Raw genomic sequence first — 15942 nt, 5'->3', positions numbered from 1 at the left:
AGTTATGTCGTCTGCGGATGTGTCGCGACTTTCCCTTATAAACATGGCTTTTTGCCCTTCCTATTGCAGACTGACTATCGCAATGTATGCAAATTCCAGACACCGGTTTAGGCCATATAGGAATATTCTCAAGTAAGTTTCGAAGCCACTCAGCTTCTTCACCAGCAAGGTCTAAAGCTATAAATTCAGATTCCATAGTGGATCTTGCAATACACGTTTGCTTAGAGGATTTCCACGAAATAGCACCTCCACCAACAACGAATATATATCCACTTGTGGATTTATTCTCATTCGAATCTGAGATCCAGTTCGCATCATAATATCCTTCTAATACTGCTGGATATCTTGTATAATGCAGTCCATAATTCTCAGTATACCTTAGATATCTAAGGAGTCTAATTATGGCCTTCCAATGATCACAACTTGGATTGCTCGTATATCTGCTAAGTCTATTCACGGTATTAGCAATATCCGGCCTTGTACTATTCATAAGATGCATCAAGCTTCCTATGATTATGGAATATTCTAATTGTTGAACTCCCTCACCGTGATGTTTTTTCAAATGAGAATTAACATCAATTGGAGTTCTGACCACAGAATTTCCATCTTTCTCAAACCTCTCTAAGATTTGTTTTATATAGTGACTTTAGGATAACAAATAACCGTCTTGTGTCTTGATAATTCTCATACCAAGTATTACATCTGCTATTCCCAAGTCTTTCATGTCAAAGTAATTTGATAACATGGTTTTCGTAGATTTAATCACTTTATCACTACTACCAGTGATGATAATATCATCTACGTAAAGACAGATAATCACAAATTCTGTCTCGTTACCTTTGACATATATGCACTTGTCAACCTCGTTGACTCGAAATCCATTTGATAACATTACGCTATCAAACTTCGCATGCCATTGTTTCGGAGCTTGTTTAAGTCCATACAAGGATTTCACAAGTCTACACACTTTTTCCTCTTGTCCGTGCACTCTGCACCCTTCAGGTTGAAGCATTATACTTCTTCTTCCAGTTCACCATTTAGAAATGCAGTCTTTACATCCATCTGATGTAATTCTAAATTATGTAAGGCTGCCAAGGCTATAATAAGCCTTATGGATGTTTTCCGAGCGACTAGAGAGTAAACATCTAAGTAATCGACACCCTCAGTTTGCCTATAGCCTTTGACTACAAGTCTCGCCTTGTATTTTTCAATAGAACCATCCGGTTTCATCTTTCTTTTGAAGACCCATTTATAACCCAATGGTTTACATCCTTGTGGAAGATCCACAAGTTCCCAAGTGTGATTTTGTCGGATTGATTCAATCTCACTCTTCATTGCTTCCTTCCAATAAGGAGCTTCAGGAGATGACATAGCCTCTTGATATGTCTGTGGTTCTTTATCCAACATAAACGTTAGATAATCAGAACCAAAAGAAGTCGGTTTCTTTGCCCTTTTACTTCTTCTAGGCTCTTCATCCTCTTCCTCTAATTGCTTAGAAGATTCATGAATTCTTTGAGATTCCATACCACTTGGATCTAATTCTATCCGAGTCTTGTAGAGAAATACATCTTCAAAAAATGAAGCGTCTCTTGATTCAACGACTGTATTCGCATGTATTTCAGAATTATCTGATTTATACACCAAGAATCGGTAAGCACTCGAATTGTGTGCATAACCAACAAACACACAATCTATTGTCTTTGGTCCTAACCTAGTTCGTTTAGGAATAGGGATAGGAACCTTAGCCAGACAACCCCATACTCTCAAGTATTTGTAGCTAGGTGATTTGCCTTTCCACAACTCATAGGGTGTTTTGTCGAGCCTTTTGTGGGGCACTCTGTTTAATACAAAATTAGCAGAAATCACTGCTTCCCCCCCACAAGTTCTGAGGAGATCCAGAACTTATTAACATAGCATTCATCATCTCTTTCAGCGTTCTATTCTTGCGTTTAGCAATGCCATTCTGTTCTGGCGTATATGGGGCTGTAGTTTGATGGATGATGCCATGATCTGCGCACAATTGCGCAAAAGGCGACTCATATTCACCTCCTCTGTCGCTTCTCAAAGCTTTGATTTTCTTTCCAAGTTGATTTTCAATTTCGTTTTTATAGAGATTAAACATCTCTATTGCCTTATCTTTACTTCTCATTAAGTAGAGATAACAATATCGAGTACAATCATCAATAAATGTAATGAAGTACTTCTTTCCACCTCTGGTTTGCACATATTTCAAATCGCATACATCTGTATGTATCAATTCCAAAGGTTTAATACTTCGTTCAATATTCCTTCGTTCAATATTTTTAAACGAAGACTTAGCAAATTTTGCTTCAACGCAGACTTCACACTTGTGGTCTTTGTCTAATTTAAATTTTGGCAGTAGATTACAAGACATTAATCTTTGCATAGACTTAAGATTCACATGTCCTAATCTACCATGCCATAATCTTGACTCATTCAAGTAAGCAGAAGAAGTAGAAGCTTTATTAATATCATTTGCGGTTATATTGTTTGTCGCATTGGTGTTACAAATGGTCATTACATTCATCTTGAATATACCATTTGCTAGATAACCTCTACCCAGATACACACCATCTTTTGACACTACAACTCTCTTAGATTCAAACACTAGCTTAAAGCCTTTCTTTGACATCACAGATCCAGAGAGCAGGTTCTTGCGAATGTCTGGCACATGAAGAACCTCAGTGAGTGTCAGCTTCTTTCCAGATGTCATCTTCAAAATGACTGAACCCTTGCCTTCCACTTTGGATGTAGCAGAGTTTTCCATATAGCAGCTTTCTCCGGTGACAGTGTCATAGGTGGTGAACATCCATTTGTTAGCACAAATGTGGCGGGTTGCTCTAGTGTCAATCCACCATTCTCTCGGATTATCTCTGACCATATTCACTTCTGACACAACTGCTACGAACTCAGACTCCCCATCTTCTACTTCAACTACATGAGCTTGGGTCTTATTCCCAATTTTCTTCTGGGCACCTTCCTTGCGATGGTAGCAGTCCTTCGCCAGATATCCAGTCTTGCCACAGACGTAGCAATTCCCCTTGAATTTCTTGGAGTTGACATTCTTATCAATCTTCCGCTTCTTAATCCCTTTGGCCTTAGTCGTCTCAACGACGTTTGCCTTGGATCCAAACTGCCCATTCATTTTAAGAATAGGTTGAGACTCCTGCCGAATTCTCACACGACGATGTAAATCCTTCAAAGACATGTCCTTAGGTTTTTGCCTCAGGTCATTCTTGAAACTCGTCCAGGACGGAGGCAATTTTTCAATCAGAGTTGCCACCTGGAACCGTTCATTTACCATGATGCCTTCTCCCGCCAAGTTGTGGAAGATGATTTGCAATTCATCTACTTGTTCCACAACACTCCTTGTATCTACCATACGGTAGTTTAGGAACTTGGCTACCACCATTCGCCCTTGGCTAGCCTCTTCGACCCGATACTTATGATCAATCGTTTCCCAAAGTTGCTTGGCTGTAACATATTTGGAGAAAACACCATACAGTGAATCATCCAAACCGTTCAGCACAAAGTTCCAACACATGAAATTGTTATGTTTCCATTGTTGGCAACTAGCTAGAGATTTGGCATTGCCCTCCTCTGGGATTGGTTCCTCTTCAGTGAGGTACCTTGACAACTTAAGTTGTGTTAAGAAAAACAACATCTTTTGTTGCCAGCGTTTGAAATTTTGACCCTTAAATTGTTCAGGTCTCTCAGCCGGGCCGATAGGCACAATAGGAATTGCCCGGTTTTCGGAGTTCGCAACAACCGAAGGGATTCTTGGTTGGACAACGTTCGCAACGTTTGGCACTTGATTATTCATATATGTGCCAGCAACATCATGATTAACGGGGTTCGTAACCTCCGCTGTATGAGGATTCTCATCGATATCCATAGCAGGAATCTCATTCCCTAGAGCAGTATTTGAATCCATGGGATTTCTTGGATTATCAATCATCTGTTGAATAAATCCAATCATTGTTAGCTTTCACAAAGCTTATAAACTAAACCGAGTTTCACTTAACTTATAAATTGGTTTGGCTCGCGTCCAGTGATAGTCGGAGGGTTCACCCCGATTCCCACGTCCTTACTATGAGGAGGGTATAAAGGGTTTCCTCTTCAAACCCGTCCGGCTAAGACAAAGCTTGCTTCCCCAATTTACAGGAAAAGTTACTTTCGATTTTGTTTAAAATTGTTTTTTCCAAAAATAAAAATATTCTCTTTTTTTTTTTCCACAAAACACTTTTAAATATAAGATATTGGGCTTACTCTTTTGGGCTTTTAAATTAGTGTCATTGAATTGGGCCAAAACAAAAATTTTCAATTTGGACTTACTCTTTTGGGCTTTTCAATTAATCTCTTTGAATTTAATTTGGGCTTCACAAGTAACCTCTTTTAATTTGGGCTTCAATTCTAAATTTGGGCCTTAAACTCAATTAGGCTTAGATTTATTAATATTTGAAAAGAAAACAACTATTTGTTTTTTTTTTCCAACACTTTTTTTTTTAACCTAATTGTTTCTAAATCCAAATTCGTGTGAAGTTTTATACCGAAATTAAAAGAGATTTAGGCACTTACCCGAGAAGTTTGCCTCGTGTTAACCATAATCGAATTTAAGATTGTTGGGGACGGCGGTTGTTGACGACAGCAAAACTCCGGCAATTCGAGCGATTCCAGATAAGTACCTGAAATTAAAAGAATATTTTATCGAGGCCTGTAAAACACAGTTTTTTTAAGTTCGATTTTCGTGGCACCTTTAAAGCTTCGAGGCTATTGGAGCACGGTGAACTCCCAGGATGCAACGACCGCGTATTTGGAAGAAGCTTTCCAAATACCAAGCGAACTCAGAGAGAGATATGAGCAAATATGTGAATGCTCTTTTTTCTCTAGAATGTTTGTTTCTTTTCTGTGTGATTTATGAGCTAACTCAGGACCCCTATTTATAGTAGAAGGGAGAATCTCAAAATAAATCAATTTGAATTTCAAAATTCAAATTTGATTTTATCTTGATATTATCTCAATCTTATCTCAATCATATTTGATAAATTTTCTGCGGATTTGAATCCAATTTGAATTTCAAATTCAAATAAGAATATTCTCTCAATATTCTGCAGATTTAAAACTTTCTACGGATCGGGCTTCTCACGGGCTATGCCCGTTTTGATTCTATTAAATAAACCCAAATCCAACAGCCTCCACATGGCTCGGTCTACTCCTTTGCTATCCGCCGGTGGGAGCTTCCATCCCTCACTTGTGTGGGCTACGTCTCGGACTGTACTATATCTTGACAGGCGTAATAAGCGAGGGCTTGCTTCACCGACATAATCATCGGTCTGGCCAGAAAGACACTAATCTGTCACGGGCTTAGTTCTTTCACTAGACTAATCCGTGCGACACTTAGTCACTTGGGCGATTTCGGGACTAAGTAAGCCTAGGTTTTGTGTGCGCAGCGGAAAAGGAAAGCGATCATGTACAACGAAAGCTTTATTGATCGGGAAATTTTACAAGGCTGGGTGTTTGTGAGTGTACAAGGCGGAGATTGATTCATCCGAATGAGGGGGATGACCTATATAGGGTTCAAAGTCGGTTATGCAGCAGAAACGGACGGTCCAAATTAAGCCGGATGGACAGTCAGGATTGCGCCACATGTCCTGTCCAGATATTTCCTAAGGTCGGCGCCTTTAGGTCGGTCGTCCGGAATTCTCTCGAACTCTCTCGGCCACTCTCGTCCGGACTCACGCGGACGGTTATGCGGAGTCTCTCGAAGTTTCTGAAACTTTCCCGCATGTTCACGGTCATTCCCGGGCTTGGCCACTCGTACGCGTGTCTGGAAGCTTCCAGAACGGTCTGGACGACTCTGGACAGATCCGGGCAAGGCTTGGACGACTCTCCCACACTTCGACTCGCATTTTCTCGGCACGCTCAGTCTCGGACGGTCACGGACGAGCTTTCCCTCGATCCCGGATGACTGCGGACGCAGACTCTCTGACGGTTACGGTACGGAAATGCGTATGCGCGAATTTTCGTACAGTAACAAATCTCCCATTTCCAATCTCGTGTTTGATAAAGTGTCCGGCAATCTCCCTAATGCTTAGGATATTTCGCATGTTCCATGACAATCGAGGTGTTACTGCTGTAGAACCGAAAGCCCTTCGAAAGGCTTTTTGGGAGACACATACTATTGTGTACTTGTGATATAATTAAGAATTTATGAGCCTTAATGGTATTTGGGGGAAAACATATGATTTATACCAATTAGTTAATGGTCAGAAAATGAAATTAAATTGGAACCTATAAAGTTAATTTTATCAGACAACACAGAACTCGTCACAAGTATGAGCTCGTGTATTTCTATGGTCTTTAATATAGAAATCTAAAAATTTTAAAAAATCAAATATACATCTTATTAAAAAATTTCTATATTACGTATTAAAATTTGTTAGTTTATACAATATGACATGTAAAAATACCATATTTTTATTTCAATTTAGAAAATATATATTATATCTTATATAATTAATTTTGATATAATTATGCATCATATTTCAATTACTAAATTTTTATATAAAAAAATCAAATTGGTAATTTACAATATCTCAAATCTAAATTACTAAAAAAAAATTCTATTCTAATTTTGTAATTTATATATGTTTTTCTAAATATTAAAATAGAATATTTTTTTAATAATTTTGATTTATCAATTTTTTTATTAAAATTAATACTTGATGGTTTTAATAACAAATTTAAAGTGCAATTTATTTTTTAAAATAATTTATAATGGTTTTTTTTTGCTAAAACAAAAGTTGATAATTTATTATAATCAATTTTAAGTAGAAGGTTTGTTCAGTATGAGTAGAATAACTAATGTTTTTTTTTTGTTGTTGTTGAGATTGTCAATTTTTTTAATATAGAAACCTTAAATGATTTTTGTATATTATGAGAAACCATCTCATTGTGGAGAAACTTAGATTTCATTTTTGGCCGAGGAGGAGTCCCTGCTCCCATGATATCCTCTAAGTTCATATTGTTTTGCTCCCTCAGTTATCTCATTGGAACAGGGCTCTTCACGAACATTCTAAAGCTGAGGATGGGCTAGACTTCTCATTAATCGAAAACCAATTTTTGAATCTGCCGATGAAACTATACAATAATGAATATATGTATACAGAAGATGTTTATTTGTTCGTCACCAGCGTGTCATCCGTATCCGGCTTTGAGATTTCTCAGACCGTCAACATGATGCTGTCGGAGTCGTAATGGAGACTGCGAATCTTCCCGAAATTTGGACCCTTCATCGGTCTGTCCGGCTCATGTTTGTGTTGGTTGGATTTAGAATTGGAACAGAACACATCTTCAGGATCTTAATGCTTGTTTCATATATCTCAGAGCAGATCGTAACATCGCCCTTGCTTTCTTGTCTGGATTGCATCCTGACATGATCATCTCCTCATACACAGACGGCACCTGAAAAAACGTGATATCGTCACCGTCGAAGCATGGACATCATTTAGGGCTTTCGCTGAAAGGAAGGCAAACCACTGCTACCTTTTCAAACTTATCGACGCGAATCAAGGCTTTCATCAGTGTAGTGTAAGTGACAACATCCGGTTTTATGCCCTGTAAGTATCACACGTCATGCGATTAGTACTTTTGTCGAGAAAATTACCAGCGGAAGCCTAAATAGCAGTTCTTTTACGTTGTCTTTCATGAACTGCAGCACAGCAAAGGCTTCGGCATCTCTTCTGTCCTCTCCAAAGGCGTTGATGAGGGAATTGAGAGCGAGTAAACTCGGCTTCAGTCCATCCGATGTCATCACTCTAAATGCATTCACAGCTTGCTCGGATAAACCCTGCACAAATTCGACAACCATCAAAATCTTCCCGCTATGGTACAAAGGTTCACGATCCAACCATTTCAACCATGTTCAAATGCACCATGCCCGAACAGACAGGTGAACAGGGCTTGTTACAACAATCTTGTGGTGTCCATCCATCCGGATCGGATACTCGAAAAAATCGGGATATTTGGATTTGGATTCGGAAGGGCTCAGATATTTAATTATAAGATTTGTATCTGGGATTTGGGATTTACGAGTATTCGGGGTACGGGTATCCGAAATAATGGTCGGGTACTCGCGGGTATATGGATCTGGATCCGGATCTATTTAAGAAAAAACATTAATATTTATATATAAAATTTTCAAAAAATCAAGATATATTTATAAGAATGGATGAATTACGATAAAAATACGAGATAATAAGAGATAAATAATAATAAATTGTTTTTTTTGAGATAATATTAAAAAATATGAAATTATTTAACCTAAAACAATTATATTTTATAAAAATATTATATAAATATAAGATATAATTATTTATAATCATATTAGTCGGGTATCCGTGGGTATCCAGTTTTAAAAATTCTATTATCCGGATTTGGATTCGGATTTACGGGTATTGAAAAATCCGGATTTGGATTTGGATTTGGATTTGAAAATTACGAATCCCCTAAAATCGGGTATCCGCGAGATAAGTATCCGATGAATACCCGATTTTCGGGTATTTGTGCCCACCCCTACCACCACCACCACCATCTTATGGAATCGTGACTCGTGAAAACGAGTCGTGGTTCGCAAGCTAGCTCAGAACCAACCCGGTTTGGGGCGAACTGATTCACGGTTTTTCTTTACTCGTTTCAAGACTCCTGACAAATCCAGAGCTCGGAAGATGAGAGCTGGCTTGTGAGCTACAAACCCTCAAATTTCCCCCCTTTTTCTCCACGCTTCCATTCCAATCGGGATTTTTTTTCTTACCCTGAGAACCCTTTCTCACTCTCAAAACAAACCCCGTTGGCTACGGCCGTCATTGAAATTTTATCTTATGTAAAGTTTCTTGTTGACGATATTTTTAATCGCAAATGAGAACCCAAACCTTATATAATGTTATTTGTATCATATTTGTTTCCCATCTCGTTTAAAAAATGAGTAGGAGTCGAACCAAATTCAAAATCAAGGAACTCGTGATGGGCCGAACCAAGGCAAGTCAATTCGATTTACACCCCAATTAGTAATCTTCTGATCCAAAAACATGACAATGAGAGAAACACAAAAGCATAAGAGGAAGAAACGTACCCTTTGAGCGTAAGCGTTGATGAGGGCATTGTACATTGTCGAAGAAGGCTTGAGACCTGCCGATTTCATATCATCCAAACAATCAATCGCGTCGTTAAACCTACCGGATTTACCATAAACGTTGACAAGAGTAGTGTATGTCACTGTATTAGGTAGTATCCCCTCTCCATTCATCTTCCTCAACAATCTCTTCATATCGTCCCATCTCTCTTGCTCGCCATAACTATTGACCATGATGTTGTAACTTGTGGAACAAGCCGGGGTCCCTCGTTCCTGCATCGCCTCGAACAATTCTTCGCCTATATCGTGTCGGCCTTGCTTGCAATGGCAATCTAAAAGAGTGTTCCATGTTACCGTGTCAGGTTCGATCCCCTCGCTTAACATTTTATCGAATGTAGCCATGGCATGATCGAGGCAGTTGAACTTGCCGAATGTATCAATCATCACGTTGTAGAATTGTCTATCGGGTTTAACTCCGATGTTCTTCATCTCCTTCAAGACTTGGAATGTCTTTTGCCACTCGCCTCTATCGCGATAGCCAGCCAAGATCCTGCTAAACACAAAGGAGTTAGGTTGTACATTTCGGGCTTCCATCTCTTTCAAAACAATTCTCGCACTCTCCCATCTCCCAGCATTCACATATGCATCGATGAGAAGACTATATGTATGTTCATCCGGGGAAACTCCGTTCCTCTCCATTTCCGAAACAATCAACTCTGCATCTCTCAAAGGACCAGTCTTTACGGATCCTTTAAGCAACGCATTGTAAGCTTTGGTTCTAGGCTTCAAACCGCTTAGTTTCAGCTCCTCGAACAAAGCTTCAGCCTCCATAGTCCTCCCCGAATTCCCCAAAGCCGAGATTATCCCAACGAGGGTCGCAGATTTCGCGCTTAAACCCATTGCTTGAGCCGTGCCTAGAAGCTGCAGAGCACGAGTCGGGTCACCAGATTTCGCGAAACCCATGATCATGTCATTCATGAGCCGTGCATCAATCTCGATCTTGTCACACACGATCTCCTTATATAGTTTCTGCAAAAGAGCTGAATCAATCTTGTTTGTCCGCATCAGTGACTGTACGACCAAGCTGTAGTTGATGAAATCGGATTGAAAACCATCTTGCCGCATCTTCGAAATCAGATTGAGGGCTTTTTCGATATCGTTGTTTCGAGCGCAAGCACCAATCAGGGCATTGTACGTCAATGGGGTTAGGGTTTGTTTCTGAGAAAGCAGAAACGCCTCGTAGAGCTTCTCTGATCGACCAAGCGCGTGGATGAGAATCGAGTAGAGCAGCTCGTAGGAGAAGCAGAGGTTGTGCTTCTGCAACCACGAAACCACGGCGTAGGCAAGAGCGACTGACGAAGAAGACGAGCACAACGATTTCAGAAGCGAGTGCCAGTACGGCGACGGCACCGCGCGGTACGACTCGGCGAGACGGAACTCGTCCGGGTCAAGCGAATCGGGCGAAACAGAATCCGAGGCCGAGTCCAATACCAACTCGGCGGAGCTCCGCTTGGAGAGAAATTCCAGAAGCGGAGAGAAGTCATATCGCCGGCGACTCTCCGGGAAGGATTCAGCGTCCTCTCCTTCTTCATCTTCGCTTGCGCTCAAACCCTTCAACGAGGACCAATACGATGGAGAAGACCCAGAGACCGAAGCTACTTCGGCGGAAGGTGTAGCGGAGAAACCGGCAGCAGCGGCGGAGAGAGGCGGATGGAGGAAGGGGTAGCGGCAAGAGATCGGAGAGGTAAGGTAGATAAAGTGGAAGCGAGTTGAAATTGGCGGAGACTGCAAGAGAAGCATATTCTTCTTCTCCAATGGCGATTGTTCATCAAGAAGAAGAAGAACCAAACATTATCGTTTTCTGGTGACTTGTGGGTTCGGTGTGTGGTGGTGAGAGACTGGACCTCGGGGACGAGAGTATCCGATCGTGTATGTTCCTCGAAGTACTGGATGATTTCTTTTACACTTGCATAAAATATATTATATTGTGAATTTTAAAAAATCTACTACATCATATTAAAAGGGATATATCTTTAAGTATCCTACGCTTCTTTCTATATTCTTAATAATCCAAATTAAAAAAAAAAAAAAAGACAGAAGCGATACAAAGACGACCTTCATACTTTTATTAAAAAATGAAAAAACCGTTTTAAATTAATTTTTTTTTTTAAAAAAAATTCTCCCTTTCTCTCTCCTACATCAGCGCTCTCTCCTAACTCTCGACATCTCCTCTATCTGTCTTTCGAAAATATCGGTTTTTTACCGAAAATTCCTAGGTTTATGCCGTGATTTTCATCTCGTAACTCTCTGTCTTTACTCTCCTCATATTCATAGCACAAAGAAGGAAAAAATGGCTTCTACATCAGTCGTGCACTCATCTTCGTCAGCATCTTCGAACGAGACCGATTTTTGAATCCAAATTGCGGAGTTAAACGATCACACGGTAGGTTACTTTGTTGTTTAGTGCTCTATGATGAACTGTTATAATGAGCTTTCTTATGATACATTTGACGTATTGGCACTTTCTATGATTTTATGGATAAGTGTTTGATTCATTACATGTTATGCATACTTTAATGTGTTATGAAATCCATGTATTGTTATGAACAATACTAAACTCCATAGTCATATGTCATTGTGAGAACAATGATGTACCAAAACTAGTATAATGTGTGATAGATGATCATAGAGATGATCATGGGTATTGGATACGATCACAATCATAGGTATTCGTTGGAGAACGGAATACTGGATTGACCCGCATGAGATTGTCACATGGACTAGCGTCATGACTTGAATCTCATATGACGGTTCCATGATTGGATCCTATGACCTGAGATATCTACGGAATCCAACATGAACAGTTGTGTACTTTGAATACGTCAAACGTCCTGCGTAACAAGAGGATTATAAAGGCGTGTATCAGGTACGACACAAATCATGTGCTGGTGATGCGCACGCACCGAGTTCTAAATTTGTAATCCGATTCGTACCACTAACCGCAAGTATATAGTAGTTGTAGTACCAGAGTCGATCACGAGGACTATGTGATATTAATCTATCTTAAGGCTAGGTTGATGATGGAAATGGGGTTAAAATGATGATGATGATGATGATGTGAACTAAACTAAATGTAAGCAAATAGGAATAAACGGTTAACAATCAATGATTCAAACGTTGTAGGTTCGGGATCCCTTTTGATTTGAATGGATAGTTAAAGATGATATGATGTCTATGATGTTCATTTCCAAATGAGGGATTTCAAGTATCTTAAATAGAGTTTGTCTCTCCCAAGTTTAAACTCACTACCCAAGGAATCAATTTACCCATCTCCCAATGATCTAAATGATCCTTAGATGCATGAATGCTCTCTATCACAAACTCTAGGCAAGCAAAACCATTTCCCAATGTGAATGTCTCACCTATTTGGTGTTTAGTTCCAAACAACACTCCCATATCCCTATGATCAATGTGTTCTAATATCATACTAACTAAGATTTCGCCAAAGTTGGAAGCATGAAGTACAAAACATCAAACCCATAGAAAAAGAACTCATAAAACACCATATTAAGCATATGAATTCATTACAAAAGTGGGGATCCCTCACCCACAACTAAGTTTCTACTCCATGTTCAAAAGAGGGAAACAAAAAGAAACAAAAAAAAGCATGGTAGAGAAGAGAAATAAAGGCTTAGTGTGGTCTTCAATGGTGATGATCTCTTCTTCTCCTCCTTCTCCAAGTCTTCCCTTGCTCCGCAAGTTCTCCTCTCCTCCAAAAGTGGCTGATTTCAAAGTGCCCAAAAAGTCCCCCTTCACTCTTCCCTCTTTCCGCTTTTGTGAAAAACCCTAAAAACTTCTTTATTTTCTGTAGATGGGCTTCTAATGTGGGCCAAATCTGAGTAGATTTTCGTCAGACCTAAAACAGGCGGTAGCCCGTATAAATGAGTGGTAGCTCGAAATTTTCGACATAGCAGAAAATCTGGGCGGCTAGCTGGATTAATCGGGTTGTAGCTCGATTCTTCTGTTCTGTTTGTACTCTTCGCTTTCAGCTTGTTTTGCTCGTTTTTCGCCTCCAAAAGCTCCATCTCACACCTAGTTTTGCACAACATAGAACAAAGGCATACTCTACCCCTAGATGGTCTCTACATACATGGAGTTAGTAGCAAATGCATCAAATATCGCAAAGAAAATGCATGTAAAAACGATGTGATCAGCTGGATTGTAGATAGTCAAGATGAGATTTGTATCTCTCGTAAAAGAGAGAGATATCGCTGGGCCCCTCGTGTGAGCGAGACTGTAGGAATGTGTAGTCGCACTATAGACGAACGTCGTCTATCTCGTACAATCGAACTCAGTGAACGAGAAAATAGTCAAATCAGATAAGGTGGCTTTTCCATGCCTTGTGTTCGACATATGATATTGTGATACAAAATGATCATCAACCGGAATCATCACTGTCGTTCGTAAGATCATGAACAAACTCTATTCGAGATAGGTAGTCATAGTGTCTTGCTAGAGATCGCCTATGACTTGTATAACCGAAATGGAGATTTCCTGGTTATACTGCTATATCGAATGAGCCTACAGGGTCACACACACAGGAAAGGACAAACACGCGAGAAAAAAGACGAGAAAATCCCGGTGGAGCGGAGGCCAGACCGACCGGTCTAGAAGGTCTGGACCGATCAGTCCAGCCAGCCTAGACCGATCGGTCCAGACGTAGACCGATCGGTCCAGAGGTGACGTGCAAATGTTGCTCGGTCCCGAAAATGCTCTAGACCGATCGGTCCAGACGTCGGAATTTCCTTATCTCGCTCAAATTAGGGTTTTAAGTGCAATTAACCTTGGGGAACGCCTCCTAATCTCTTGAGGACGATTTCACAGACTTTTTGAGAGAGTTTGGAGATCAAAAAACCCAAAGTAAGATCCCTGAAACCCTCGAGCAAAGAATGTTTTTGGTTGAGATACGTTCAGGCTGCTAATGGAAGTCAAAAGTGATTCGCTTGATCTAGTCCAAATTACTAGGGATGAAATCAAGCTCATTGTACTCTAACTTGTATGGTTATGAGATCTCCTACAAACAATGAGATTTCTATCAATGAATAGTCCTCGAGTCGAAGCATATGCGTAAATCTCTCGATGTGCCCTTTCAATAGAATTTTTTTACTTTTTATGTATTTATCTCGTGCTTCTAGGACATTGAAATTGACACGGCTCTTTATTTGAGCTTTCGTGCCTCACAACTTAGATCCGAGCCACCTACGCTAGTGTACTCATGTCCTCGAATGATTTTCATTAACGAGACAATGACAGAGGAGTGTCAGGATGATTTTTTTTCTTTTCTTTTTTCTCTTTTTTTTTTTGAAAATAGAGTAAAGGAAGATTCATGGGCATATGATTCTTATTTATGTTCCGCTCGATTCCTAAACAACGACTTATCTCACGTGCATCTCGGGTTTCTCAAAACCATACTCGCTATTTCCGCCTCTCTCGACAATCCATCCGTACTCTTAGAATTTACTAAGTCTAGTTCCTAAGACTATTTCAAGTAAACATACTTTATCATTCCATTATTAGTCCAACATCAAATCAAACGGAATGGTTGTGTGTGATGATCACCCGATGTGCAATAGTCTGTATGCAAATGCTATGCATGGACATCTATGTACAACCAACTATACTTATGCAATCATGATTTACGTGTGATGGTTGATGGTGCAACCCCCCCAAACTTGAGCCAAACATTGTCCTCGGTGTTGATTTTCATCGGGGGTGCAAGATGAGCATGTTAATTATGCAATCATATGAGTAAGGATCGAGTGATTGACCTTGTGGTAGTCGAGGTTAAACTTATCGTCATCCCCTTGTGATGTCGGTGTTTCCGCTTCTCGAGATTGCTTGTTAAATGATAGGCCAAAGGTTCATGCTGCAACTGATAGGTTTGCCCTGCTTGAAGCCATCTGTGAAGAAAAGAGAGGATAAAATTTTTACAGAAAAAGTGGGCTGGACGCCTGAAAAACTAGGCTATCACTAAGAAATTTTGATGCTCACATTATCCACAGAAAAGTCGAGCGGGTAGCTCAAAAAATCAAGCTACTGTCCGGAAAAAAAAATGATCTATGTTGAAAATCCTCAGAAAAATCAGGCTAGTAGCTAGAAAATCAAGCTCCAGCTCAAAATTTGCTCCCTTAAGTCTGTTCTCGTTTTCTGGGCGTTAGCTCAGTAAAACGGGCTGGTGGCCCATTTTTTCTGTTGAAAATCTACCCATTGTGCCTTCTTACAACCATCTACTGTTTCAATTTTTCAAACCACACTAACGCTATCGCAACTTTAAAAGTCCATCAAGAGATCACTGGATAAGAGCATAACATGCTTAAGAGTTCATCACCAAAAGAGAAGGTTCCATAACAAGTCTGCAAATCAAAAGATAGTGCGATAAGTCTAGATCAAAAGGGGGAATGGTCTTCGATGCTCTCATCCTTCATTCTTCGCTTTGATCAGCCATTTCAGTGTCGAATGCGTTCATGGGGTTGTATTCATTGCCCTCGGGTTCCGAAGTGTGTCCAGCTTGGTCGTTAAGGAGTTTCTGAACTTCTCGCATTATGTGGCGTTGAGAACGCTCGACTGCATCTGTGAGATTAGTCTCGATACTCATGAGCTTTTCTTGGAGAAGACCCTCAAGAGAGGAGAGTTTTTCGGTCAGGGTCTCGAGAGTAGCTGTGTTGACATCAATCTGTGTACGCACTGCTTCTACATTCTGGTTGAGGAGGTCAAGTTTGGCGTTATGGATA

General features: G+C 40.1%; 1 protein-coding gene across 1 annotated transcript; it reads right to left on the bottom strand.

The window, feature by feature from the left end:
• Nucleotides 1–7097: 7097 nt before the first annotated feature.
• On the bottom strand, nt 7098–11086 carry LOC104825423 (pentatricopeptide repeat-containing protein At5g42310, mitochondrial). Its single transcript, XM_010557746.2, has 4 exons — nt 9152–11086; nt 7718–7870; nt 7567–7638; nt 7098–7485 (listed from the first exon to the last, which is right to left on the bottom strand). Exons 1-4 carry the CDS (start codon nt 10949–10951, stop codon nt 7375–7377), a joined length of 2136 nt encoding a protein of 711 aa, XP_010556048.1. The 5' UTR covers nt 10952–11086; the 3' UTR covers nt 7098–7374.
• Between the last annotated feature and the right edge of the window lie 4856 nt (nt 11087–15942).

Source organism: Tarenaya hassleriana, unplaced genomic scaffold (genome assembly GCF_000463585.1).
Source record: "Tarenaya hassleriana unplaced genomic scaffold, ASM46358v1 Cleome46, whole genome shotgun sequence".
In the NCBI taxonomy this organism is placed as follows: domain Eukaryota; kingdom Viridiplantae; phylum Streptophyta; class Magnoliopsida; order Brassicales; family Cleomaceae; genus Tarenaya; species Tarenaya hassleriana.
This window is presented reverse-complemented; position numbering and strand designations above follow the sequence as displayed.